The 26,146-nt window shown below is 41.2% G+C and overlaps 4 protein-coding genes and 1 long non-coding RNA gene across 14 annotated transcripts in view; 3 read left to right on the forward strand and 2 right to left on the reverse strand.

Moving 5' to 3' along the window:
* hephl1b (hephaestin-like 1b) lies at positions 1-7,481 on the forward strand. 2 transcript variants are annotated; one of them, XM_049743440.2, is made up of 20 exons: positions 1-300; positions 1,312-1,556; positions 2,182-2,394; positions 2,465-2,650; positions 2,725-2,979; positions 3,204-3,372; positions 3,588-3,727; positions 3,796-3,927; positions 4,006-4,211; positions 4,302-4,446; positions 4,559-4,771; positions 4,990-5,206; positions 5,271-5,410; positions 5,512-5,637; positions 5,717-5,823; positions 6,254-6,485; positions 6,554-6,693; positions 6,764-6,917; positions 7,011-7,031; positions 7,133-7,481. In XM_049743440.2, the coding sequence occupies exons 1-20, from the start codon at positions 128-130 to the stop codon at positions 7,210-7,212; spliced, it is 3,294 nt and encodes a 1,097-aa protein (XP_049599397.1). In that variant the 5' UTR covers positions 1-127; the 3' UTR covers positions 7,213-7,481. The 2 variants fall into 2 exon arrangements, with proteins under 2 accessions (XP_049599397.1, XP_049599398.1); XM_049743441.2 differs by having other exon boundaries at positions 4,305-4,446.
* Positions 5,421-18,026, reverse strand: LOC125982623 (uncharacterized). Of its 2 annotated transcripts, none has more exons than XR_007486450.2 (6): positions 16,104-18,026; positions 12,184-12,365; positions 12,023-12,124; positions 11,789-11,860; positions 11,564-11,671; positions 5,421-10,335 (listed from the first exon to the last, which is right to left on the reverse strand). It is a non-coding gene; the product is annotated as an uncharacterized lncRNA (long non-coding RNA). The 2 variants fall into 2 exon arrangements; XR_011088277.1 differs by lacking the exon at positions 16,104-18,026 and adding an exon at positions 12,980-13,082.
* slc43a2b (solute carrier family 43 member 2b) lies at positions 9,171-14,981 on the forward strand. 2 transcript variants are annotated; one of them, XM_049743448.1, is made up of 14 exons: positions 9,171-9,330; positions 10,170-10,464; positions 10,535-10,590; positions 10,662-10,738; positions 11,590-11,682; positions 11,757-11,890; positions 11,962-12,155; positions 12,232-12,375; positions 12,535-12,552; positions 12,995-13,127; positions 13,252-13,384; positions 13,512-13,585; positions 13,654-13,777; positions 13,848-14,981. In XM_049743448.1, the coding sequence occupies exons 1-14, from the start codon at positions 9,171-9,173 to the stop codon at positions 14,007-14,009; spliced, it is 1,797 nt and encodes a 598-aa protein (XP_049599405.1). In that variant the 3' UTR covers positions 14,010-14,981. The 2 variants fall into 2 exon arrangements, with proteins under 2 accessions (XP_049599405.1, XP_049599406.1); XM_049743449.1 differs by lacking the exon at positions 12,535-12,552.
* Positions 15,869-24,323, forward strand: LOC125982621 (prolyl 4-hydroxylase subunit alpha-2). Of its 4 annotated transcripts, none has more exons than XM_049743453.1 (16): positions 15,869-16,014; positions 18,038-18,137; positions 18,384-18,480; positions 18,752-18,903; positions 19,308-19,445; positions 19,568-19,807; positions 20,165-20,370; positions 20,527-20,703; positions 20,800-20,870; positions 20,936-21,035; positions 21,463-21,516; positions 21,898-21,957; positions 22,014-22,079; positions 22,372-22,440; positions 23,038-23,134; positions 23,470-24,323. In XM_049743453.1, exons 2-16 carry the CDS (start codon positions 18,056-18,058, stop codon positions 23,538-23,540), a joined length of 1,680 nt encoding a protein of 559 aa, XP_049599410.1. In that variant the 5' UTR covers positions 15,869-16,014; positions 18,038-18,055; the 3' UTR covers positions 23,541-24,323. The 4 variants fall into 4 exon arrangements, with proteins under 4 accessions (XP_049599410.1, XP_049599411.1, XP_049599413.1 ...); XM_049743454.1 differs by having other exon boundaries at positions 21,898-21,921; XM_049743456.1 differs by lacking the exon at positions 22,014-22,079.
* Positions 24,054-26,146, reverse strand: part of LOC125982617 (sodium- and chloride-dependent GABA transporter 2-like) — a 25,002-nt gene continuing 22,909 nt past the window's right edge. For all 4 annotated transcript variants that reach the window (XM_049743447.2, XM_049743446.2, XM_049743445.2 and 1 more), the window contains 2 exons: positions 25,686-25,856; positions 24,054-25,149 (listed from right to left, as the gene is read on the reverse strand). In XM_049743447.2, the coding sequence (XP_049599404.1) occupies positions 25,027-25,149; positions 25,686-25,856 (294 nt within the window). In that variant the 3' untranslated portion in view covers positions 24,054-25,026. The remainder of the gene's footprint in view (positions 25,150-25,685; positions 25,857-26,146) is intronic.

Here is a 26,146-nt window from a genome sequence, read left to right on the forward strand (position 1 = left end):
TTCGCACACACTCTCAAGTCCTCTGACTTGTTGCGTGCAGTTTGCGCGCTTCCGCACCGAAACGCTCCCTAGATTTTTGCCCCCGTTTGTTTCTTTTCGAGGAACTTCTCTCGGGTCTCGCGTAACCATGGAGCGGACATTGAAGGCACTATGTGGCTGTTTATTGTTTATTTTCTGTCTGGCTGAGGACAGTACGCGGGGCCGAGAAAGAGTCTATTATGTTGCGGTCATTGAGGACTTGTGGGATTATGCGCCAAGTGGAAAAAACCTGCTGAACAACGTGGACGTCGCAGATGATGAGTGAGTGCATCATGAGATTATTTCTATGCAATCAAAATCCCACACTGAAGTTTTTTTTAGGAGCTGGAGGATGCGCACTGAGGTCAGCAATGAAGAAATGGTTATAACACGCAAAAGAGGGCAACGACCGAGTAGTTGACCTCTTTTGCGTCTATCTTTCTGTGTTGTCATTGATAATACGCTTGGCGTGGCACACCTGCAGCAATACTTGAGTAGACTACAGCAGTATAATAGGTGGGAATAAATCTGCACACATTTATCTTCGTAGCTGACCAGAGCATGACAGTGATCTTTTACTAAAAATATTTTTAAATCTTATTGTCTAAAAAAAAATCACAGAGATTTTGAATCTTGAGGCAACATAAATCAAGGCACCCTCAAAGTGAGGAAGAGTTTTAAGTCCATCATGTGCCATGGCTAACAGGGATGAGCTGGGACTGTCACAACATTTGTTAAGTTTTGGTTTGAAGCATTCCAGAGGAGCATGATTGCATAATACTGGACTTTTATGAGATACTTCAGCCACTTTTGTTTCCCGTCAGAGAAGCCAGTAATCACTGTGGTTGAAATGTTTTGGCCGATGTCAAACTAAGCACTTCAGCATAGGCTGTTTTGAACCTTCGACAAATTTGCCTTTCCTGTTTCCGTGTCAACATTTTAGGCATCTTGGAAATGCTATCTGACCTTTAGTGAATAGAGTTGTCAGGTACAAACAGTACTTTTTATTTGTTATGTGGCAATACGACATTTGACCTATGGCTCATTACTTAGAGTTGCCAGTGTACGACAATGAAGATAAAGTGGCGCCATTGTGTTCAGTTGTATGGATGACAAACATCCTCAAGAGTCAGTTCAAAAGGGCGAGACAGTTAAGCCTATGTCACTAAAAAAAAAAAAAAAAAAAAAAAAAAAAAAACATTTGCGCAATAGAAAGCAAAGTAGATTTGACCAAAAACATAATTCCTAAATCTAAATTCAGAAAATCCAGTTTTTCCAATTTATCCATTTCAGGCATGCATCAATCTTTTTGGAAAGAGGACCCCACCGTATCGGCAGTGTTTATAAGAAAGCCATGTTCCGAGAGTACACCGATGCCACATACAAGCAACAATCCCCCCGGCCCACCTGGTTGGGCTTCCTGGGACCCATATTGCGAGCAGAGGTGGATGACATCATCGTGGTCCACATGAAGAACATGGCATCCAGGAACTACTCAATGCATCCCCATGGAGTTTTCTATGAGAAGAACATGGAAGGTGGATTTTAAAGTGGACATTTTATTGTTGGCTTTTTAAATACTTGTACAGTACATAAATAGTTGTGTTTTAAAGCTAAAATGTGATTTATGACTGAGGAAAAAAAAAATCCCACAGCAATCCATAACTTGATGTCCGTTTTGGAGATAGACAGCTTGAGTATTTTTGCACCCTTTGTTAAGCAACAGGTCCCCATCCCCCACTATTCAGGAGAGTGGGATTCCTTTGGGATTCCTCTTAAGAAACCAAAAGTAGAAATACAATGAATGAGATAAATAACAGTACAAAAGTTTCTTCCGGCTTTGATAAGACACGCCTAAATCTTAGCAGTCTCTTTACATTGTTACAATAGATTCTTGATAAGGGGGGAAGGGTTTGGAGAGGGAAAAAAAAAGGAAGGAGGAGTGCATCATTGCCACACTTGAAGAAATACTGAGGAAATCAGCAAAAATCCCGCGTTGAAAAAAAACTGTCACATGTCAAGTGCACTTTAGTTGCTGAGCGCTCACATAAATGATCTCAACAAAGGTCACGATTTCTATTTAGGATGGCGCCATAGAAGTCACATAAGATTTCCAGTGAATTTGAAATGTAAACTGACTCGTTGTTGTTGTTGACCTCCCAGGGGCCTTATATCCAGATGGGACATCTGGTCATCTCAAGCATGATGACGTCGTACCACCCGGAGGAAGCTACACGTACCGCTGGGAGGTCAGGCCCGAATATGCCCCGACTGATGACGACGCCAACTGCTTGACTTGGGTGTACCACTCTCACTTGGAGGCTCCCCGGGATATCACCTCTGGACTTATAGGGCCTCTGCTGACGTGCAAGAAAGGTATGTGAGCCCAAAAAAAAAAATCACTATGTGTGTCACCATTAAAGATGATTTTTTTTCCACACATCAGGAATCCTGAAGGAGAGCGGCAAAGAGGGCATAGTTCGCAATGACGTGGCCGAGGATGTCTTCCTGATGTTTACCGCAGTGGACGAGAACCTGAGTTGGTACCTGGAGGACAACATTCAGAGATGTATCAATCCAGAGGGGGTTAACGTTGAAGACGAAGATTTTGTGGAGTCAAACCTGATGCATGGTAAGAGATTTTCCTAACAACAGCTTTTGTTGTTTTCCTTCCCTCTAATCTCTTTTTGTCCCCTTGTGTCATAGCCATTAACGGATACATGTTTGGTAACCTGCCCGGAATGGAGCTCTGCCAGCACCGTGCGGTGTCTTGGCATTTGTTTGGCATGGGTAACGAGGTGGATATTCACTCTGCCTTTTTCCACGGGAATACCTTACTGGACCGCGGCCACCGAACCGACGTGATCAGCTTGTTCCCAGCCACTTTTGCTTCAGCTGAGATGGTCCCGACAGCAGAGGGCAAATGGCTGCTGACATGCCAAGTTAATGGCCATCTACAAGGTTGAGTGCTTGACCTTTAACCCCACCCCCCCATCTGGTCTTGATCTGTCAACATGAGAAATTTGCACGATATATTAAGGCTGTTAAAAATCCTTCCAACAGGAATGTGATTTAGATCAGCATAGGAAATACGATTCCCCATAACTTCATTTTACCCATGACATTAACAAAGGTTGAGTTTCCGAGACGTCCCAAGTATCTGACACATTTGTTTCCAATTGCAGCTGGGATGCAGGCCTTTTATCAAGTGAAGTCCTGCAGCAATGACAGCAGCTCCACAGAGATGAGTGGTATTGTCAGAAATTACTACATAGCAGCAGAGAAAACGGTGTGGCGCTACGCTCCGTCCGAAAAAGATTTGATCCAAAATGTTCCCCTCACTGACGCCGACAGGTAAGAGGACTGACTGAAATACTGTGATTGTAAAGTCGGCGTAAATTGAGCAGTAACTTTACTTGAACTTTATCTTTTGTTTTGAATGTAAACAAATTTGATTATATTTTGGAAAATAGCATCGACTGTAATATTCTAATTATATTATCATTTATCTTCGCTTTATTTTTGTACAAAATCAAGTTTAAAGGGGAGACATGCTTTTATTTTTACAGTCCATCTGAGACATTTTTTGGGAAAGATGGAGGTCGGATTGGAGGTGACTACTTAAAAGTGATCTACAAGGAATACACAGACGATAGCTTCAAAACGGAAAAATTACGGAGTTCGGATTCTCTCCACTTGGGAATGTTAGGTGAGGCTTCTCAGTTCCTCAAAGGTGAAATTTGAACCCCTCAACTCATGTGCCCTGTTTTGGTTAAGGTCCAATTTTGAGGGCGGAGGAAGGAGACACCCTCAGAGTGACCTTCTCGAATCAAGCTGATCGAAGCTACAGCATCCATCCTCATGGCCTGCACTACGAAAAACGCTTTCAAGGAAGCAACTATAACGATGGTGAGTCAACGGTGTCAAGTCATAAAAGTCTTCGCTGTGGCACCGGGTGTGAGAACTGCAGTTCTTTCCGTGTGTAAGGTGTTGACACACCTGGTGCCCACGTCGCTCCGGGGGAGATTTTCACCTACACCTGGCAGGTCCTGGAAGGACCATCATCGTCAGACACTCCCTGCATCCCGTATTTGTACTACTCTGCAACGTCACCTGTTGAGGACACCAACGCGGGATTAGTGGGCCCGCTCCTCGTGTGCACCAGAGGATCGTTGCGGCAGAGTGGAACTCAGGTTAGTCATCATCAAAAGACTGTGCTTTGAAATGGTGCAGAACTGCACTGACTGCTTAGACTGTACCTAATGTCCTGACTTTTTTGACAGAAGGGTGTGGACAAGGAGTTCTTTCTTCTGTTTTCTGTCATGGATGAAAACCTGAGCTGGTATTTGACAGACAATGTTAAGGCATTTGGCACCAACGAGACAAATTTAGATGATGAAGACTTCCAGGAGAGCAACAGGATGCATGGTGAGCAATTCATCGTTGATACAAGACAAAGCACTGAAAATGGAGACGACCATAAAATATCAACACCGTGCATGCACACAACGTAAATTGCAACAACTTTTCATTTCCACAGCCATAAATGGGCGCATGTACGGAAACCTTCCTGGACTGGACATGTGCGCTGGAGACAAAGTCATGTGGTACACCTTCGGTCTGGGCAGTGAGGTGGACATCCACGGTGTTTATTTTGAGGGGAACACCTTCAAGAAGCAGGGCACCACGCGGGACACCCTCAGCTTATTCCCTCATACCACGACTACTGTGGAGATGCAGCCGCACGTTGCTGGTCAGTCAAATATATATGCGCGACACCACATCCTGTTTTTCCAAATTGCCGTGCGGCTTTCCAGGGGCAGTACTGACATGTTCCCGATGTTTATCTGGGAAACCACGTTATGTTTATTTCCTGCAATATAAACATGCCAAGTGTTTGCATCCTATGCAGATGTTTGGGAAGTTCAAGGAGAAGTTACACTATTTATCAACTGTGGCGTTCTCCAACAGATACTTACGAAGTGAGCTGCAGAGTAACAGATCACTACTCAGGTGGCATGCAGCAACAGTACAGGGTGAACTCCTGCCCAGGCCGCAAAGTCAAGTGCCAACATACAACGCCGACCAAAACGGTTCAGTATTACATCGCCGCGGAAGAAATAGAGTGGGACTACTCACCCAGCAGAGCTTGGGAGCTGGAGAAACACCACAGCACATCCCAGGAAAGGTATCTGGAATTTAGACAATACTAGAATTTACAATTGGTTATTAATGGAGGATTATTTTTTCAGTCCAGGGGATATATTTGTGGGGAGAGGGAAGAACCGAATCGGCTCACGCTACAAGAAGGTGGTGTATCGAGAATACACTGATGAAACCTTCACAGTTGAGAAGAAAAGGAATGCCGATCAAGAACACTTGGGAATTTTGGGTAAGATTTTTGGATGAGGTTTTTTTTTTTTCTTTATACACTGTAGGGTAGTAGGCAAAGTTAGAATACATCAAAGTTGTTGTTGCCATTTCTCCATGTAGGTCCACTCATCAAAGCCGAGGTTGGAGAACAGATTATGATCATGTTCAAAAACAAAGCAAAGCATCCATTTAGCATTGTTGCGCATGGAGTAAAGGCCGTAAGACCAACTCCTCCTGTCCAATCCGGTAAGAGTGTGGGAAAAAAATTAATACATACAGAATGTATTCAATTTTTAATTGCTCATTAAGTGTTCTCCATTATCAGGCTTTGTGACAATAGTGTCATGGATTGTGCCCGAAAGCTCCGGGCCGGGTGACTCAGATCCTAACTGCATTTCTTACGCCTACTACTCCGACGTCAACTTCATCATGGTACAGTAAAAGTCACATGGAAACGCACAGTTTACAACGTGTCATAAGAACGTGTTAATTATCGACTTTACCTGTCATGTGGAAGTCGAAATGACACTTGGTTGGGAAACAGTTCTTGGTCAGTCAATGAATCAATCTCGACCCCTTGATTTTCCCTGGAACCTTAAGACCTTTGGAATGAGCTAGAACAAAGATTGTGATCCTGCATCAGTGCCCTTTGACCTGACAATTGTTTTTCTGCATGAATGGACACACATTCCCAAAGACCTGCTCTAAAAAAAAAAAAAAAAAAAATCAAGAGGCTTGAGGAGATGGAGGTTTCCAATTTCTGTTGAGAGAATCCCCAAGCGTGCCAATACTTTTGTCCAGAAGTGGAATTTAAACACAACACACAATTCATCTTAACAATGAAATGTTTGTGCATGTTCAGGATTTATACAGTGGCCTTCTGGGCCCGCTGGTGGTCTGCAGACCCGGAACTCTGAGGGGCGGAGGGCCCGAGCGAGAGCGTCTCGACATAGCGAAGGAGTTTGCTCTTTTTTTCATGGTGCACGATGAAAACCAGTCCCACTATTTAAAAGACAACATCAGAACGTACCTCGGGGAAGACCCTGACACTTTCGCACCGGATGAAGACTTTGAGGAAAGCAACAAGATGCACGGTAAGAAACAGTTCCTCTTCTGACTACCAAGTACTTATTGTATCTCATTGTAAATTTGTGTATTGTAGGAATTAATGGCAAACTGTACGGCAACCTCCATGGACTTGTGATGACCCAGGGACAAACGGTTGATTGGTATTTACTAGGCATGGGCAATGAAGTGGACATGCACACTGTCCACTTCCATGCTGAGACTTTTACCTACAAGGTGAGATTTACACGCATACAAGATGTTCATTGTCATTGAATGTACATGACAATACGATTGTTTGTGTCAGACTGACCGCGTGCACCGCGCAGACGTCTTCGATCTCTTCCCCGGAACTTTTCAAACGGTGGAGATGGTGGCTGGAAACCCGGGAACGTGGCTGCTCCACTGCCACGTGACTGACCACATCCACGCTGGCATGGAGACCACCTTTATCATCAACAGTAAGTTAGCAAAGTAGCGGCTACACAATTTGCACGAGTGTAATACATATTATTAAGGATTGAGTTGTCTAATTTATGTTTGCTCTTTTTCAGAACCAGACATTGAATCACATGGTAAGATGTTCTAATTGATCTTATAGTTTAATACGGTAGTCAATACGAATGTTACATGAAAAAAAATCTCATAATACATCATGTTGTATGTTTCCAACCAGCTGCAGCTCCTGAAGGTGCCTGGCAGATTCTATTTCCCTCCCTCATGATTGGACTTTTGGTAGTAGCCGGGATGCACTGACAGATTCTGTGAACTGTCGAACCTACACTTGAAAAAAAAATGGGGCAAAATCAAATATTGTTTACTTGACCTTGTGCCTTAACGCAAATGTCAGTACACAAGTTAGTTCTGCTGTGTGTACTACAAAACTATTTTATATGCCTGGAAGCTTTCCGTTTTGTGTGAAGTTGCACTATGGGCATTTACTCGACTGCATTTGAGAAGCACTGCTGCACCAAATATTTTAATATGAATGTAATTGTACAATAAAAATGTTTTTGTCGCTTGTGTTTTGAGTGTTTGAGTAAATTCAATTGTGCAATGCGATGTGATGACATACTTCCACAGGGTGGCGCTGTTTATTATACTGGCAATTGATGACCCTCTTAAATGGGTTTGTAATTTCTTCTATGTACCACAAGACTGCGACAAAGTACTTAAAGCTGATCAACACAGCATTTACATAATCATGAAGTCTTGAAATAAAAATGCCTGCATTCAGCAGCACTTACATTATTCAACACCATCTCCACATGAGGCACATCAATATTTGCCAAAATAACAGATATGCACAGCTGACATGAGGTCACACACGGGCAAACACAGCCAGAAACTTAATCAATGACCCGGTGATCAAACATGAATAGTTTGAGACATCTGTTGATCATTGTAACGACACAACACACATATCAGTAAATGTGATTGACCACTCAGCAACTCATTTCCATGTTAATCACACAAGTGCTGGAACAAATAGCAGCCAGAAGGGAACTAATTAATCAGTGCAGTATCGGTATACACCCTGATGAGAAAATAACACTCATCCTTATCTAAAAGAATCCATCATGTGATAAACGGCAATTTGTCTGATTTGAATAATAATGCCCCACATTTCACCTCTCAGTGTTTTTGGTTCTCAAGATTTTTTTTGTCCCCAACAATTTCATCATTTGTTGAATTTTCACAAGACAAAAACAAAGTGCTTGCTGTGTCGCAAACTTTAGTACCAATCGAAATGTATAGACCCGCAGTTGTTTTTGCAGAGTTGTTTTGCACAGATAAAGACGCTCGTCGATAGAGGGCGCCACAAAACGCCTGTGTACAGTATATATAACGACACCCTTTGTAAATTCGTCCTTTTGACACAAGTGGTGTTGCATACAGCCTGCTGGAGGGGTAAGACATATACTTTTTTAAATTATAGAATGATTAAAGATGATTTTAAGAGGGGTTATTTGTATTTGAGATATTTAAGAATCACTCTCCTTTTTAAGTAAATGATACTGAAACTTGAACTTACCTTTTGTTACAAATGTCCAAACAAAAGTGATTTTTTTCTGCAGTAATTTGTTTGGCTGGTGTTCCCTTTTATGTTCTAAATGTGCAAAAGTTTACAGTAATTGCGGTTGAATGGGCCCCTGAGGACATTTATGAAGGGAGGCAGGGAGGGAATAGTGACTGAGGGGCCCTGAGGTGATGGAGTCCAGTTTGGACCAGTTTCCCCTCTTTTATTCCCAAACAACAGAACCTCATTTATTCCACTGTGAGTGCTCACTCAATAATTACAGAGAGAGGTCTAGCAAAGTTGTTTGAAATTCATAATTTGCTATCAGTCATTATTATACTCAATACGACTAAACTGTATTTGGTGAAAAGTTACAGTATGTTGATCGATGACGTCAGAATGTTTTACACGCATGCAGCACTTTAGTTATCTTGGGCAGGGTTCAAAGTTAATTGTTGTAAAAGTTGCCCTGACTGGCCTTCACTGTCCTGCAGTGATAGGCCGACTATAAAACCTTCCCCTCCCTTCTTTTGTCTTCCCCCAGATAAAGTGATCACTGATCCTTCATCAGGAGCACCGGTCAACGAGGCGACAACAAAGTGTCTCCCTCTCTTTTCCCCTCCTTGGGACCCTCAGTCTCGCCCACTCGTCCAGCTCTTTGCCACTCTGCCTGCCTATCTCCACTCCCTCAACCATGGCTCCGACGCTGGTCACAGCATTCGCCCGGCGCTGGTGGATGGCGGTGACTGCTATCATTGAGAATCTCCTCTTTTCCGCTGTGCTCCTGGGATGGGGATCGCTTCTCATTATGCTCAAGTCAGAGGGCTTCTACTCGTACCTTTGCAGCGACGAAGGTGAGTGAATGCCAGCTGGGTTAGTTCAATGTTATTGAAAAGCACCATGCAACTGTAACATGCATGCCAAGCCAATTTGTTTTGTTATTTATTTGTTTGAAAAGGCGAGCACCAAAGGTTAATTTAGGTCAGACGCATCCCTTGAATTCCCAATTCCATGTCAAATATTGTCTGGTTGGTGACCAAAGTTGATTATTGGCTGGTCAGAGTTTGTTTCAGTTATCACCTTTGGAGTCTTTACAAAATTGATTTATCAGTTGCATGACGTTGAGAAGATGCAGTTTCAAGTCAATAAGGTCTTTGTGATTGGAAGCGTCCCAAAATTGACCCCAAAAAATATTTAGGCAAATTTCGTGGGATTTACATATATTGCATTTTAGCTCGCAGTGAAACAAAATCTGTGGTCCAGTTCTATTTCCACCCAAGTCAGCCTCTGATCTCAGTAAATATTTGGCCTTCACAGGTGACTTCCGGACAGATGATCCAAACGTCTTATCTTGCGTGCAATGATGTAAGATGATCGCAGCACCACCTCAGCTTTTTTATAGGCACGTGACAGATGATAAGCGAGATTGAAGAAAGCATCAGCAGCGCTTTATTAGCGGCCGTACGGAAGTTTAAAGTCTGCTGATAAGGTACCAAGAGGGAACAGCAGGCTGATAGGAAAAGTGATGAAGAGTAGAAATTAGACCATAAAAACAAATAAGAGAAATCAATGATAATCATTAAGCGATACCGCATATGTTAGATAAACGTTTCATGACAACTTTTTTTTTTTTAAAAAGTTTTCGAATCCACCGAGATTCATGATTGTGTTCTGTTGTACTTACATTTTTCAGGTAACAGCTCCAGCTACAACATGTCACTAGAGACGACACCAGCGCCGGACGAGTACATCGACTATTACGATGGCTTCAAGGGGCCCGTGGTGGACCTGGGGGACGGGGTGGAGATGAAGCCCCTGGTCCCGATGGACGGGCAGCTGAGGATGAATGGCTGGTTAATCTGTAAAGAACAAGATGAGATGTTGAATCTGGCCTTCACGGTGGGCTCCTTCCTTCTCTCTGCTATCACGCTCCCACTGGGAATCGTCATGGACAAATACGGACCTCGTAAACTCCGATTGTTGGGCAGGTGAGCGCCACATTAAAATAATCTTAACTGAGAATAGCAGATGTGACAAAAACGTTTCTTGTCATTTCAGCACATGCTTCGGCCTGTCTTGTCTTCTCATTGCGTACGGAGCCTACCAACCAAACGGTAATCATCCGTTATTTGGTCAGTTCGCTATTTGGCTGATCAATGAAGTGTTTTACCTGCTCTCTTTACAGAACTCTCAGTCCTTATCTTTATCGCCTTGACTTTCAACGGCTTTGGTGGCATGTGCATGACCTTCACTTCCCTTACGGTAAGCGTGTGAATGGACCGTGTCATCAGCAAACAGAAAAAAAAACATAAGCGCCCCTTCTAGTCATTCGTTTTGTTGTAGTCAGCATGGCCTATTCTAGGAACTAAACATGACTCAGGGAACAGAAAGGAACAACAACACGAGATGCTTTTTAGGATTCCGAGTTCTTCAGCATTCTTTTCCCTTTTGTTCCAACCTCTGCCATCTTATAAGGAAGCACACAGTCCCAAAGTGTACCATGGTGATGGTGTTCACTCCAGAGGGGCTCTACTCTTGTAAATCTGCCTGGACTGTATAAAGTCACAATTTCTGTACGTAATAAATTTGAGTCCGGTCATACCGTCTAGCGACACCGTACCTCACAGCCCCCTTTCACTTAGAATGATCTGAAAACAATAAGTATTTGGTTAATAATTACGTGACTCCACGTCAGACTGCTGCAAGTATATAATCGCATGGCCTTCAAGGTCTTGGGCAACAGCCAGTAGCAATGAAGGCACCCCACTACTTTCTCTCTCTGCTCTCTCTCCTCTCCTATCTCTTATGTAATTCAATGTCCTGCTTGTTGTTGTTCAGTCTCTTGAAACAGAAGAGCTTGTTTGGGTCTTTATTTTGGAATGTTTGCTACTCGTGTTCCTCACTTCCTTGAATGTTTTTTCCTGGGGGGGGGTGGCCAAGGATAATAGGAAAATCCCCCCCTCCCCCAAAAAAATCTTCAGAGAACACTGATAAACATTCTTTATACGATCCCTGTGGAGGACTGGGGGGGAATGTGGGGGAAGCAAATGTCAGCAGCCATGCCTCAAATTGAGCTCAAATGCTTACTATGTCAATTGTCTTTCTTTCTCCAGTTGCCAAACATGTTCGGGGACCTTCGTTCCACCTTTATCGCCCTGATGATTGGCTCCTATGCCTCCTCTGCGGTCACCTTCCCTGGTGTCAAGGTCAGAGAAAAAAATATTAGTTTTATTCACTTTAGTGGAGATTATTATCACTATGGTTATGTCATTCTGCACAGGTGATCTATGACTTGGGCATATCGTTCATTACAATTCTGGTGGTGTGGGCAGCCTGTGCTGGACTGGTGTTCCTCAACTGCTACTTCAACTGGCCTCTGGAACCCTTCCCAGGACCAGAGGATATGGATTACACGTTAGTATTGTCCAGACAAATGCAAATATGTATCAGGATGTCATTCATTCCTTCCAATCACACTTTGTCAGTGTCAAGATCAAGTTCAGCTGGCTGGGATTTGACCACAAGATCACAGGAAAACAGTTTTACCGCCAAGTGACCACGGTGGGTCGTCGTCTCAGTGTGGGCAACAGCCTGGTGCAGAAAGAGCTCCCCACCAAAGAGGGCAAGCTCTGCCTCTCCACCATGGACCTAGAGTTGGACGCAAAACCTCAAGAAGAGTGTAAGAGATCCTGCCTTTGGTCGCTCACCTTTATCGTTAACTTGAATCCTAACGAGGCATCTTCTCTGTTCCGCAGCCCAGTCGTTTCTTAAAACTATCACCACGCCCATTTTCTTGCTCAGCTTGGTGACCATGTCGGTGACTCAGCTGCGTCTTTTGTTCTACATGGGGGCCATGAATAGCGTCCTTGAGGTGCTCAGCGATGGTGACCTGAATACAGGTTAGCATTCCAGGAAACCAGTTTAGTTGCTTATAGTTTAGTGGTATATAATTTATGAAAATAATAGTTGTCCCATATTGGTATTTTTTTTAAATCAATGCTGGTCAAGCAATAGTTAAGATTGTAAAATAATTGTTGTTCCCAATCTTTGGTTTTCAGTGGAAAGAATGGAACTTGGTAAGATTCCAGATGATAGTCACCGTCCATTCAAGAACCTATCCGGTCACTGTTCTTTCAATAACTTAGCATTTATTTAACATTTAGCTCCCCAGCACTAACAACAACACGCTGTTTCAGATCTGTGACCTCTAACATCCTGCTTTTTTTTTTTTGTAACTTCATTGTTTGACCTCAACTGTGAGGCATGTTTACAGCTGAGTCCTTGAGACATCATTCAGCTTTAGTTTAAAAGCACCCATTAACCATTGCTTGTAATTATTAGCTGAATTGGCTCTACCAAGTGCACATCACATGAGCAGCTTTGCATTTATTGCACAATACTATGCAGTAGTAATAATTAACGATAGCTGCATATGAAAACATTCTGAACACCTCACAATATTTCCCCTTTAATGTTAGCCTGTCTAATATTCGTTTTTTCCACCTCTGATCGTCATAGTGAGCTTGTACTCGTCCATCTTTGGCATGCTTCAGCTGCTTTGCCTCATGACCACTCCTGTGATCGGCCAAATTATGGACTGGAAGTTGAAAGAGTGTGATGACGGCGCTGAATCAAAAGATGCATCCAGCAAGTGAGTTTTACTTATACAGACTGTTTTTGTCATATGTTAAAGTGAAGAAAATTCTGATTCACAATTGCACATATACATTTTTGTAAATTTCAAAATATAAAAATAACAAGGATATCGTCATCAGGGATGAACCAAAGAAAAAACGAAGAGATAAAAAAACCCAGAAGGTGACCAACGCCCTGAGGGCATTTGTGCTTACAAATTTCCTTTTGGTGGGCTTCGGGATCACTTCCCTGATACCCAACCTCCCCCTCCAGGTGAGCAGTGCTTTGGTTTTTCCAGATTTCTTGATCTGTATTCATATTAAAAGTGGAATTACATCAACAAAACTAATTGGTTTCAATTCATCTATTTTGAATTTCCTCTGCTGCCCTGTCGTTCCAGATCGTGTCATTCGTCTTGCACACCGTGGTGAGAGGATTCATTCACTCGGCCGTTGGCGGCCTTTACGCTGCTGTGTAAGTATTACTGCGTACGATCTGAACCTAACTTGACTGCGCTAAATTCATTTGTCGTCTGATTCCAGGTACCCCTCATCGCAGTTTGGCAGTCTTACGGGCATGCAGTCGCTCGTCAGTGCTGTCTTTGCTTTGCTGCAGCAGCCTCTCTTTTTGGCAATGATGGGACCCCTGGAGGGAGACCCATTCTGGGTACGTCATCACACAAATGCCTAATCCTAACATTCGAGATGTAGCTAATGGTGATGTCACCTCCTTTCAGGTCAACATTGGCCTTCTGGCCCTCAGCATGCTGGGCTTCCTGCTGCCTCTCTACTTGATTTGCTACAGACATATGCTCCACAAAGAAAGGCACGAGAAGGAGAACAACGCCAAGATCTATATTAAAATCAATGGCTCTGACATCCCAGAAGCCTTTGTTTAAGTACTGAGAGCGGTGACAGCAGGATGGAAGAATTAGGAGATACTGTAGCCCACAGACACCAACGTACAAACTGACCGATCCAGTTTAACGACACCATTTTTACACGCAATCATATTTAAACTCTGCTGTGAAAAGGATAACCGAAGCGGAAGAGGAAAGACTGTGAAAGGAAAGAGGCATAAGCACTCTGCATTCCCCCAATCCTCAACTTCATTTTGTCACAGTATTGCACATTATAATGCTTTCTTTTGTCCCATGAAACTGCTTATATAATTTAATGATCAAATTTCCTTTAACGACGTTTGTGAGCGGTTATGGGGGAGGATAAGGCCCACAAAATGTACTACACTGAGAAAGTTGCAATGTTACAGGAAAAAATTGATTTGTCATTACTTGTAATCTAATGAAAATAAAGTCAAAATATTACGAGAGCTTCACATTCAGAAATTGTTCTTAGCAAATATTGAATGATATTAACGACATTTTGACATTTAATTGTAAAAATGAAAACATTATTAGGATTCTGAATTTTTTCTCTGGATATTTTGACTTTATTCTCATGCTTTTTCTACAACCATTGTTTCAAACTCTTGTGTAAGTACATCATTTGCCAATTTTTGTCTTAGTTATTTTTGAGTTTTCTGAGACTGGACTAATTTGAATACCATTTTGTGTTTCTATGGTCATTTTTGACTGTCGTCTACCTTTCCCCACATTTAAGTGGCTTACGTTGTTTTCAAGTAGGAACAGTATTGTAGATATATGTCATGGTCTTTAAGGCTTTTTGTACAAAGGACATCAGGCAAACTGCATTATTGGTTTTGCTACAAGCAAAGTAACCATTTGAATATTTATTTCGTGTCAAACTTTCTTTAGTCTAGTGTTTTGTTTTTGTTTTTTACTTTAAGTCTACCAGATGTACTTTTGGGGTCTTAATAAAGATACTTTCCTTATCATAAGAGTGAACTTCCATTTAGATGTAACTAATATATTTTATCATTTATTATTTTCCCATATTTTACGTGATTTATATTTTGCATTTAACCAAGCAAAAGACTCATTAACTCAAAACTATCTGGCTCTAAAATGAGTCGCTAATGATTATTGTCAATCTACAGTGACGTCTAGCGGTTAAAGTTGGTTACTGCCGAGCCCAAAGTCTTTTACGTTGAGGACCAAATAATAATAAAGCACGAGATAAATATTCTAGACATTCAATGCACGTGATAAATATTCTGAAAAGCCCCAAAACAATCCAACGTCATGCATATCCAATAATTGTTAAGAGATGTTCGTATTTGAAATTTGTTTGTTCATAGAGAAAAATAAAAAGTAAAAAATCTTACACGTTATCTAAACACAGACACCCATTTATCAAATATTTATCAATTTGATTGACAGTGACTTCACTTGCATATTCACACAACAGAACATAAACGTGAAAAAAAAAGACAGACATAAAAACTCCATCCAGAGCCGAAACCATGGTAACCCAAGATACACTGTAAACGTGACTGGCTGCATGTGTCCACTACCGTAATTTCCATATTATATTCAACTGGAAAAATTTAATTTCCATTTATTATAAATAAACAAATGTTCAAATAAAATGAAGTAGTACTTAATCAAAATTAAAATGATGATAAAACAATAAAATAGCACAAGATGTTTGGTTGTTTGTTCTCCACCCATGCTTACTACCGAAACAGTAAATACTCATTATAAGAAGTGAAATCTATTCTTACATTTTTTTGAGCAATGATGAAGGGGGAGCAAATGAGAGGTTGAAGATTTTACGAGGTGCTGAAAATGCAACACAGAAAAATTCCCAAGCTCAACATTGTTGCGCAACGATTAGGGGTATTACGGCTGCTTCCAGGAGGTTCTGTTCTGTACGTGGCAGCAACATACTTTCGCACCCTTTTGTCGGTTCACTTCACCCTGGGGTAGAAAACTATTCACGTCGCACTCTGTGACAGCGTTTTTCAAACCCTCAAATGCAAAGGTAAGTGCACACAGATTATTACCTCCAAATTCTCCCCCGTTTGGATTTGTGTTTGCTTAGTTTCATTGCGAACATGCTGGCATGCTTACCTAGTACTGTACAAGATCCAGCTGCAGGTTTACAAGCCAGGGAACAGAACTTCGCGTCGTAGCAAATGCCAAATAACATACATTTGTGTTTTATACTTGCCTGATCGTTTTTTTACATGACAAGTTGCTTTTTACAACGTAACTAATTTGCAACCTTGTTGTCATCTTCTGGTTAAAGTTTGAAGAACTTGTTTTGCACCACAGCAACGCAATAGACATATCAGGCGCACGCACGCCTTACCACACTCGTATTAGGAGCATAAAAGTTGCTATTGTCATCGGAAAATAATTGTTCTAACTCATGCGACCCAAACGAGTTGCGGTTTAAGGTTTTCCAAATCTCGACGCTACTATTGTTGTGACGTCAGATAGGGGCGTGTCTTCGAAACAATTAGGTCATTTTTATCCTTTTTTTTTTCCACCCAACCAAAACGTTTTGGTCACAATGTCGTACATTAAAAATTGTGGTAAAATCTGTCAAGGCAAAAAAAAAAAAAGTCTTCAAATCAACGTCATTTGTCTCTTTTTAGTGAAGATGTAAATATTCGTCAATGCAGTATACATATTTATTATACATTGGGACCTCTTATCAATGATTCTCGGTGTTTACATTCCACTCAAAGCGTCTGGCAGGCACTAACAAGTGTGCATGGGTATTCATCTCCACATGGATCCCCTCTCTTGATAACAAATCCATGCATGACATGTATTTATGTAAGCACTATGCTCACAAAGAAGTTTTTTTTTTTGTGAACATGCAAATTACATCCACAGAGAAACAGGTCTGGCTGCTTATCATAGTATGAGCAATACATGATCCATCCATTATCTGAAATGCTTAGTATCCGATTAATTAAATATCAACTATTAACAAGCAAGTACATTCATGTTACCTCTCTGTTATTCATCTGCTGACACCGGGAAAGTGTTTTACTTTACTACAGTTGGAAAACTATTTTTTAATTATTTTATCTGGAAAGGAAATTGTCACTTCAAACAAGTCAAAATCGCCATTACCAATTGAGGTTTTATGCACTTTTTTTTTTTTGCAAGCTTTAGCCAATGTCTAAATAGTCTCATGTCACATTGACACGTTGTTTTACTTAACTTAAGTAATCACACCACTTTCCTTCCCAGCTGAATAAAACAAGATCCTCTGGAAGAAAAAAAAAGTCCTCCTTCCTTCCCAAACACACATTGCATCCATCTTGCAGATTGTGTTCTCAGAGCCGAGTTTCATGGGATTATCTTTTAATTCCATAGCTAAACACACAAAATAGCAAATCGAAGAAAAGTTATATCTTTGATAGCACACTTCCAAAAATACAGCTGCTCAGCATTTCCTCTCATCACTTCTTATATCCTGCTCTGTTCCGAGATCTGCCCTAAAAGCCACGTTAGAATCAGGGTTTAAAAGACCACAGAAATCTTTTCTGGAATGTCTGTTGTTGGCGTGAAACAAGTAGTTTTGATCTAAAATGCATGTTGGATTTGAAAGCAAATTGAAAGCAAGCACAGCTGGAAACAGAACAACAATAGCAAAAAAGAATGCACTTAGTTCGGGGTAACATGAACTAATCTCCTCATAAACAAAGCTACTCTTGTGGGTTCTATAAATATGAAATAGCCTTGTGTCCGAGCATGCTCTGCTTTTATTGCCCGGGCAAGTCTGTCCACTGAGCAAACCATCCACAAAGCACCATGCATGAATAACCAATGCTGAATCTTTTTGGAAAACAATTGGCAAGTTTTTCTGGAAACAGCTCAATATTCACAAGGGCTTCAAATACACCTCAAAACTATGTGACAGCTAGTTTAACGCTAACAAATTGGAATCCAATGAGTTGAACAGCATACAAAAATAGATATATAAATGTTGCATATAAATGTATTTTTCAATGCCAATACTAAAAATGTTTTTTTTTTTTTTGTAGGTTTGGGATTGAGTCAAAATGAGGTCATTGCTGTGTCTTGTCTCCTACGTTCTGCTATTCTGCTTCTGGAGAACGCAAGCAGAAATCTTCACCTCTATTGGTGGGTTCAGAAATCACACAGTGACACTGAAACTCGCCATCACTTTCCCTAGCAGTGAATTTATCGTGGTTGAACAATCCCATGTCCACTTCTCTGCACCAGAATAAAAGTTGTGCACAATGAATGGACGCCTGCAGATGTTTATGACGCATGCCACGTCGCCTCAAAAGATGATGGCCATAGGCTGCTCTTTGTCATGGGAGTCAATCCAAGCTTGAAACATGTGCATGTTCTCCATGTCTGCAGGCCAGATGACGGACCTCTTGTACACAGAGAAAGAGCTTGTCCACTCCCTCCGAGAGTACATAAAAGCAGAGGAGTCCAAACTGGCTGAGGTCAAAAGGTATGCACACAAGTCATTAATCCTCGTAAAGAGAACTCAACCGTGATGGTTATGATGATGAGCTGCCAGTGGCAGGTCAGGGCATGGTGGGGAAAACTGGAATTTAGGTCATTCATTCTGCTGCATTTTTCTGCAGATAACTGACATCTGTTTGGTTTAAAAAAACATCTCTGCATATAATAAATATCAACTGTATTTGTGTTTTCAATTAACAGTTTATGTGTTTGACTGTGAAGCATTAAATAGCGTTAGCATTTTTCTCTGGATTTAGCTGGGCCAAGAAACTGGATGACATGACCAGAATGTCGACATCCGACCCAGAAGCCTATCTGGCTCACCCGGTGAATGCCTACAAGCTCATGAAGAGACTCAACACCGAGTGGTCTCATTTGGAGAGTCTGGTTCTGCAGAGCCCCTCCGATGGTAAGAAATTGCATGTTTTGGAGCAAACGTCTCACTGAAAGTGAAAGTGATATTTTCATTCGAGGCTACCTGGAGCTCAAGCATGTGCGTTTCTACTTCATTCACCATATGGTAGGAAATGAAATGGATTGGAAGCTCCACGATAACAATCAGTTTCCCAGATGAGCCGAGGAAACGGAACCAAAGTAGTTACATGACAGCTGCAGCTGTTGCTTTTTTGACACTTTGCCCGTGTTTGCCGTGTTTACGGCTGCATCTGTCAGACAGATAAACTAAGGAAAAGTCGGACTATTTTGTTTTTAATCACAATGGCAATGAAATAATATTCTTTAATAAATGCTTTTGCTCAATTTACCCCATTCCAATGCAGAACTCGAGATGTTTTCTCTCTGCTTTTTTTCCAGGGTTTATTTCCAACATGACCATGCACAAACAGTATTTTCCTGACGAGGAAGATGAGAAGGGTGCTGCCAAGGCACTAATGCGTCTTCAAGACACTTACCAGCTTGATTCCGAGGACTTTTCCAAAGGAAGACTTCCAGGTCATTATGAAGTGAAAAAGACCGTTTTTTTCGGAGCTTTAAGGAATCTGTAAAGAGAGAAATCGCCAATATCACAGATGTAGTTGTGATATGAGATCTCACCCGTTTCATTGTTGCCCTAGGTATGCACTCCAGCGCCCTTCTGACCGTGGACGATTGTTTTGACATGGGCAAGACGGCTTATAACGAGGGCGACTATTACCACGCCGTGCTGTGGGTGCAACAGGCCTTGAAGCAGTTTGACGCCGGGGAAGATGCTGTGGTTTCCAAGTCATCTATTTTGGACTACCTCAGCTATTCCGTTTACCAAATGGGAGACCTGCGTCGTGCCGTCGAGCTCACGCGCAGGCTGGTGGCCATCGGTAAGAAAATAATTCAGAAGGCAGTTTAGATGTAAAAAACAAATCTATTTTATGGGGACTGTTGTGTTGAAAACTTTTCTTCTTATTATTTTACAGTCCTGAGTATGCGGTAGTGTTTTTGCTTCCTCTATAATTAGGTTTTGGGCAGAGTAAAACCACAGGGTGTGCCGCACCCTAGGTATGAGCTTAAACGGGTTAATTTAAGCCCATTGTCTGAGTCTGCGGTGACAACTGTCAGAAACCTTTCATGACAAAATATGTGGTTCTTCGTAGATGGCAGATGTTAACTCAGCTGTATTAATTGTAATTCATGTAGCATGTGAACCACCACATTGACCCATTCCCTTGTGCTGACAGATCCTAGCCACCAGAGGGCAGGAGGAAACTTACGTTATTTTGAGACGCTGCTCCTCAAAGAGCAGAATGAGCAGCAGAAGAAGGAGCAGAGCAGCCAGCCTGCTTCAGAGGAGCCCATTCATCTGGGAACCTACGTCAGACCCGCAGACCACCTGCCAGAGAGAGATGCCTACGAGGCTCTATGCAGAGGGGAAGGAGACGGAATGGTGAGTCGGATTAAGAAAACATACACATGCAACGTTCTTAGTTTTTAAATGGGGCGGGATTTTTCCATTTACTGAAAAAGTCACAACAAACTATACTAGCATTGACACACGTCACATTTATTGATCGCTTTCTTTTGATGTTAAAAATGTCACCAGACGGAAGCGAGGCGCAGCCGTTTGTTCTGCCGCTACCAGGATGGAAACAAAAATCCTCGCCTGCTACTGAAGCCCATGATGGAGGAGGACGAGTGGGACAGCCCACACATTGTACGCTACTTGGAAGCCCTTTCCGACTATGAAATTGAGAAGATTAAAGAGATGGCCAAACCCAGGGTAAGACACCACATTGATATTAGGGGGTAAAAAAAAACAATCTGGTTTGAAATATTTGTTTGAAAGCCAGATAAACTGTGTTATTATTTTTTCAAGCTTGCCAGAGCTACAGTCCGAGACCCCAAAACAGGAGTGTTGACCACCGCCCACTACAGAGTATCAAAAAGGTGATTCAAGCAAGATTAAGCACCTTTGATCTTTCCTACTAAATACACTTTTCACATTTAATCAGTGCCTGGTTAGAAGAAGAAGATGGTCCGGTCATTGCCAGAGTCAATCAGAGAATACAGGACATCACAGGACTAACAGTAGACACAGCAGAGTTATTACAGGTAACATTCAAACATATAGAAATACTGCATAATCATGAATTTTCAAATTTCATATCGTTTCCATTCCTAGAAGGGCTTTGTTAGTTGCCATTTTCAGTGAAAGTGAAGCATGTACCCAATCACCACTTTGTCAAATAACTTTATCCAGTAAGTCAATTATTATATACAGAAATAAAGCATCTTCATATGAGGTTTAATAATACTGCTTACTAACAAACTAACCTAAATATCACGCTAGCACAAGTGACTTCATACACGGGCAATCAAACGTTCACACTCGTGCAAAAATAATATTAACAATAATATTATTTACATACAATAACAAATGTTTGCTAAAAAGGAGCATATTGTAAAAATAAGCCATATGTAATATGCAGTGTTCATTGTTTTTTAAATGTACAAGTCATCTCTTTTAATGGCTGACCAGGTTGCTAACTACGGCGTTGGAGGACAGTACGAGCCACATTTTGACTTCTCCAGGGTGAGTTTGCCTTCATAGTGTGCGTGTGCGTGCGTGTGTGTGTTGAAACCGAACACCACGAGTAAATGTTTGTACTTCATATGGCGTCTGTTATGGCTATCACGCATAACGTTGCTGTGAGCTGTACTTTGTGCAGCTGTTTGGAAGTGTGCGTGCAAGGATGAAGAAAGATTTTGCATAAATCACAACCGGTCATGTCAAGACAACCTGCAACATAAATAAGAACCTGATTTGAATTGGCGCACCACACCTGGATTGTATGCAATCCCGCATTTTTTTCTTGACTCATAACAATTACATTCGTTAACGCCTTAATTGCATTTGGGCGTAGTCGCTAGCCTGATTGAAGTCTTGCGCTAAAGTTATAAAAATCTGTTGCAGCGTCCTTTTGACGGCAACCTCAAGGTGGATGGAAATAGGCTTGCCACCTTCCTAAATTACGTAAGTAACAGTGCTGTCTTCATTGTGTATTTTACACTTGAATTTTATCTTTGTAGAAAGATGAGCCAGATGCCTTCAAAAGATTAGGCACTGGAAATCGTGTGGCAACTTTTTTGAACTATGTAAGTATGTGCATCCAGTTGCCACTATTTGAGAGGCAAGTTTTATTTTATTTTGAATTTTTAATTGAGTCCTACTGATTATAGCTCACATTAATACATTTGCTTGTTTCACTTAAATCTGGCATGTGAACACAGTTGTGGAGACTTTTCATTTCAACTGCATCTTGTGTTCAGAGTTCATTGGAAATTAAAATGAGTGCCTTAACTGTTTTCATTATATCTTTTTGGGGCCTTTATTTATGTCTCTATTCATATATGGACACAAAAGTATATATTTTTGTTTTCCCTCCAGATGAGCGACGTCGAAGCAGGAGGTGCCACAGTCTTCCCTGACTTTGGGGCGGTTATCCAGCCCAGAAAGGTAATCAATTAATAAACTATGGCGTTCAATCAGCACTTCATTAGTGAAGGACAAAAGGTCATATGCAAACCCGGCCTACTCACTTGTTAATGGTCCAAAGTCAGATTAACATTTACGAAGGAATTTAGTTGATCACTATAAGGATTATAAATGTATTTGCAAATATGCAACAATCTCTGCTCTGGGTTAAATATAAAATACATTTTGAAAGAAATAATATTGAGCGCCAGTTCTGTAATGTTGAGTCCCATAGTGCTTACAGTAACCATATTTCGAAGGCTGAAGAATGATATCTAAGAAATATGCTGATAGATTCATCCCAGAGCTCTGCTTGCATTATACAGACATTTGGGAAAAAAAAAAAAAAAAAACACATGTCATTTGGCAGGAATATTTGGACAACTTCAATTGACTCGGAAACATTGTGCTGTTTTATGCTCTTCTAGTGCGGCAAGGAACAATAGATTCTAATCTCTGACTGTTGACTTCCCACACATTCAGATTCAAATCTGTGATCCTTCTCTCACATCTGTTATTCGTTGCAAGAATGTTCTCATTGTTTTTTTTGTTTTTTACTATGGTCTTATTGCATCACAGGGGACAGCAGTATTCTGGTATAACCTTTTCAAAAGTGGGGAAGGAGACTACAGGACCAGACATGCAGCCTGTCCTGTTTTAGTAGGAAGTAAATGGGGTGAGTCAAGATTTACCCAATGTATGCCACACAAAACAAATGTGTTATGATGAAGAAAAAAAATTTAATGGAAAGTTACTCTTGGCCATCAGCGACTCATATTCCTTCACGTGTCCAGGTTTGATCACTGTGGACACATTTTGTTACATTACTACATAGTTCCTTCAGCCAAGAACATTTGTATAATATTATCGAATGTCTCCTGGGTATTAGCACCTGGAATGTAAAGTTTGAAAATAAAACGGTTTCAAATGATAAGCCTGTTATTACCAAACTTTGAACAGGGGTGTGTAGACTTTTTATTTTTAAAAAAAATCCTACTTTTGTCGTTGCAGTGTCCAACAAATGGATTCATGAGCGAGGGCAGGAATTTCTGAGACCCTGTGGCCTAACAGAAGTGGATTGATCATTGACCCCCGCCCCCCCCGTCCCCCCATATATTCTGCAAACACACGTCACAAAGTTCTTAAACATAACCATGGTGCATTGTTTTTTTTTCCCCGCGTCAACTAATGCTTTCAATGAGGATCTGTAAACATGGGTAGTTTATAAATATTCAATTTTGAACACTGAATCACATGAATCGTCGCACCCCCAAAGGCGGACGTAAATTACGGACATAAAACTGTCGAAGTTTAGACACACAAATACAAGCTCTTGCATTGGTAATTCTTAGCCCAACTATTGAATTATTTGAATCGTGTTAAACTTGTGCGAGCAAGTCTTAAGCACACCTTGCCATCAGGACTGCCAGCCAGCCGACTAACACCTTAGGAACGGATGACAAATAGAATCTTAGCCATAAAAACGGAGCATGAATGCCAATCGAGCAGACTTTTATTGGAACAATAACGACCTGACAGGAATTTTTTTTAATTCCTGTACGAGTACTCGGAAAGGTTAAATGAAGGCAAGTGGACTTGATGGAATGCCCCATCTTCTTGTGATGCAAATAAAGCGCTCGTCGACCATGCCCGGAGAACACAAATAGAGGGAATCCACATGAACGTTTCAGAACTGAGGAAGAATCTGCAAGAAACAAGACCACCACTTGCCTCGATTCAACCTTTCTCTGCTTTGTCCAAAGAGATGCTTTATTTATACAGTGTTTAAATTATTTGACCAGATTCTGTACTTTTTCTACCAGATGGCCATCAGGAAAAACAATAAATGGTCTTTTATTTTCAAATGTTATGTCTGGCTTTACTTTATTAGCCTGCAAAAAAATTTCAGATGGTCTTTTCATTTTGATTTGTCAGCTTTGTTCTTTATCATTAGTTCATATGTACAGTATTACAGGTCAATGTAGAAAAAATGTCTTAATACATTCAAGCACAGAGTAAAACACTTTAGAATATTAATTAGTGAACCATGGCTTTTTTTTGTTGCAAACGGGTGATATGTTTCTGCAGTTTGCCCTGCCATCCACATATCCCAGAAAGTTTTTTTTTTTTTTTAATTAAAAACGATTTTTTTTTTAACAAAAGAGAGGGCCGGAGAGGGGGAAATATTCCTTTTAAAAAAGAAAAAAAAATGGCAACATTTAGACAAGGCCTCAGCATGTACATTTTTTTTCTCAGCAAAAATAGAAAGTCATCCTACAACACAAATATCACTTTTATAATACAGAACCTTAAGACCAATTCAGTATGAAAACATCCAGGTTTGTTGCGTAGTCCAACAGAGAACAAAGTTAAAAAAAAAATGCTACCATACATACAAGCACACTGTAGGCAGGGCTTATCATGTAAGGCACATTGATTACAACAGAAGACACTATTATTATTTCCTGACACTCTTGCCCCTTTGTAATGTTCTTGCAACGGGCTCACACTAAAGTGAAATGTCACGTACTTGCTTTTTGTAGTTCACTTTTTTTTTTTCGTACTCGATCACTTGTTATCTTCCACTTCACCGGACAAAGATTTGAGTTCGGTGACTGGTGCGACGACTTTGTCTCTCAGCTGGGGAAGACATTTCAGGTCATCTTCAGGAAGGCATAGCATCAGGAACCGCTGAGGGCAGACAAGATTCAACAGAATGACTCTACTGTCTGCAACATGTGGAGTTATTTTTTGGAGTCAATTTATCATGATGGAATTTGATATAAGGGTGGTGGATGGAAAATTAATCTTACACTGGACTATCATATCGGGTGGGAGGACAAAGCAATACGTGATGGTCTGTATATATAGAGTGCCAAGAAGTAAAAAAAAAAAAAAAAAAGGAGGCATTTTTCTCCGAAAACAGATGCCTGAAGTTATGTACGTACGTGATCACGCATGAATTATTGGATCGTATTAGGTTGGCTTCCAACTCTTGCATTTGAGGAAAAAATGTAGTTTGGAAAATCTATTGCCGAGGCTATGACTGGCTGCCAAGTTGTACTTAAACCTCAACATACATCTGGTTCATATAAGACGAACATGACTGATGCTTGAGTGCTTTGACGTCAGGTTCATACGAGTCTACCACGACCGATGCTCCAGTGCTTTAACGGAAACATTTGAACAATCTTTATGATCTTTCTATGCTTGCATATCTATCTCACCTGACGAAGGGTGCCCTCTCCATTTAGGAGCTTGTAGAGCACGAAGAGAGGTATGAGGCTCAGGGAGATGGTGGCCAAGAACCAGCCCAGGATGTTGGCCCAAAGTGGATAAACATAAGTGCGACTGAACTTCAAGGGAGAAAATCGGACTATGGAGAAGACAAACGTGCCCTGCGGTGAGAGAAGACATTTGATGAATGCAGCAAATATGATATGAACTTTGTTTATGTAGATTCATTTCATCCTTTCTTTTTTCCTCTGTTTGGAGAGCGCTGGAGCCAATTCCTGCTGACTTTGGGCTAAAGGCAGACGACAACTTGGGTTGGTCGCCCACCGTATGGGTGGCATTTTCATTTGTCTAGTATTTTTGTAGATATTTAGAAAATGGCGTTTGCGGCGTTGTGGGAGTGAACACAGCTGACTTGTTTCTACGCCAGAGCTAGCGGCTCTTCTCATTTAAA

The sequence above is a fragment of the Syngnathus scovelli genome, chromosome 15, assembly GCF_024217435.2.
Source record: "Syngnathus scovelli strain Florida chromosome 15, RoL_Ssco_1.2, whole genome shotgun sequence".
NCBI lineage: Eukaryota > Metazoa > Chordata > Actinopteri > Syngnathiformes > Syngnathidae > Syngnathus > Syngnathus scovelli.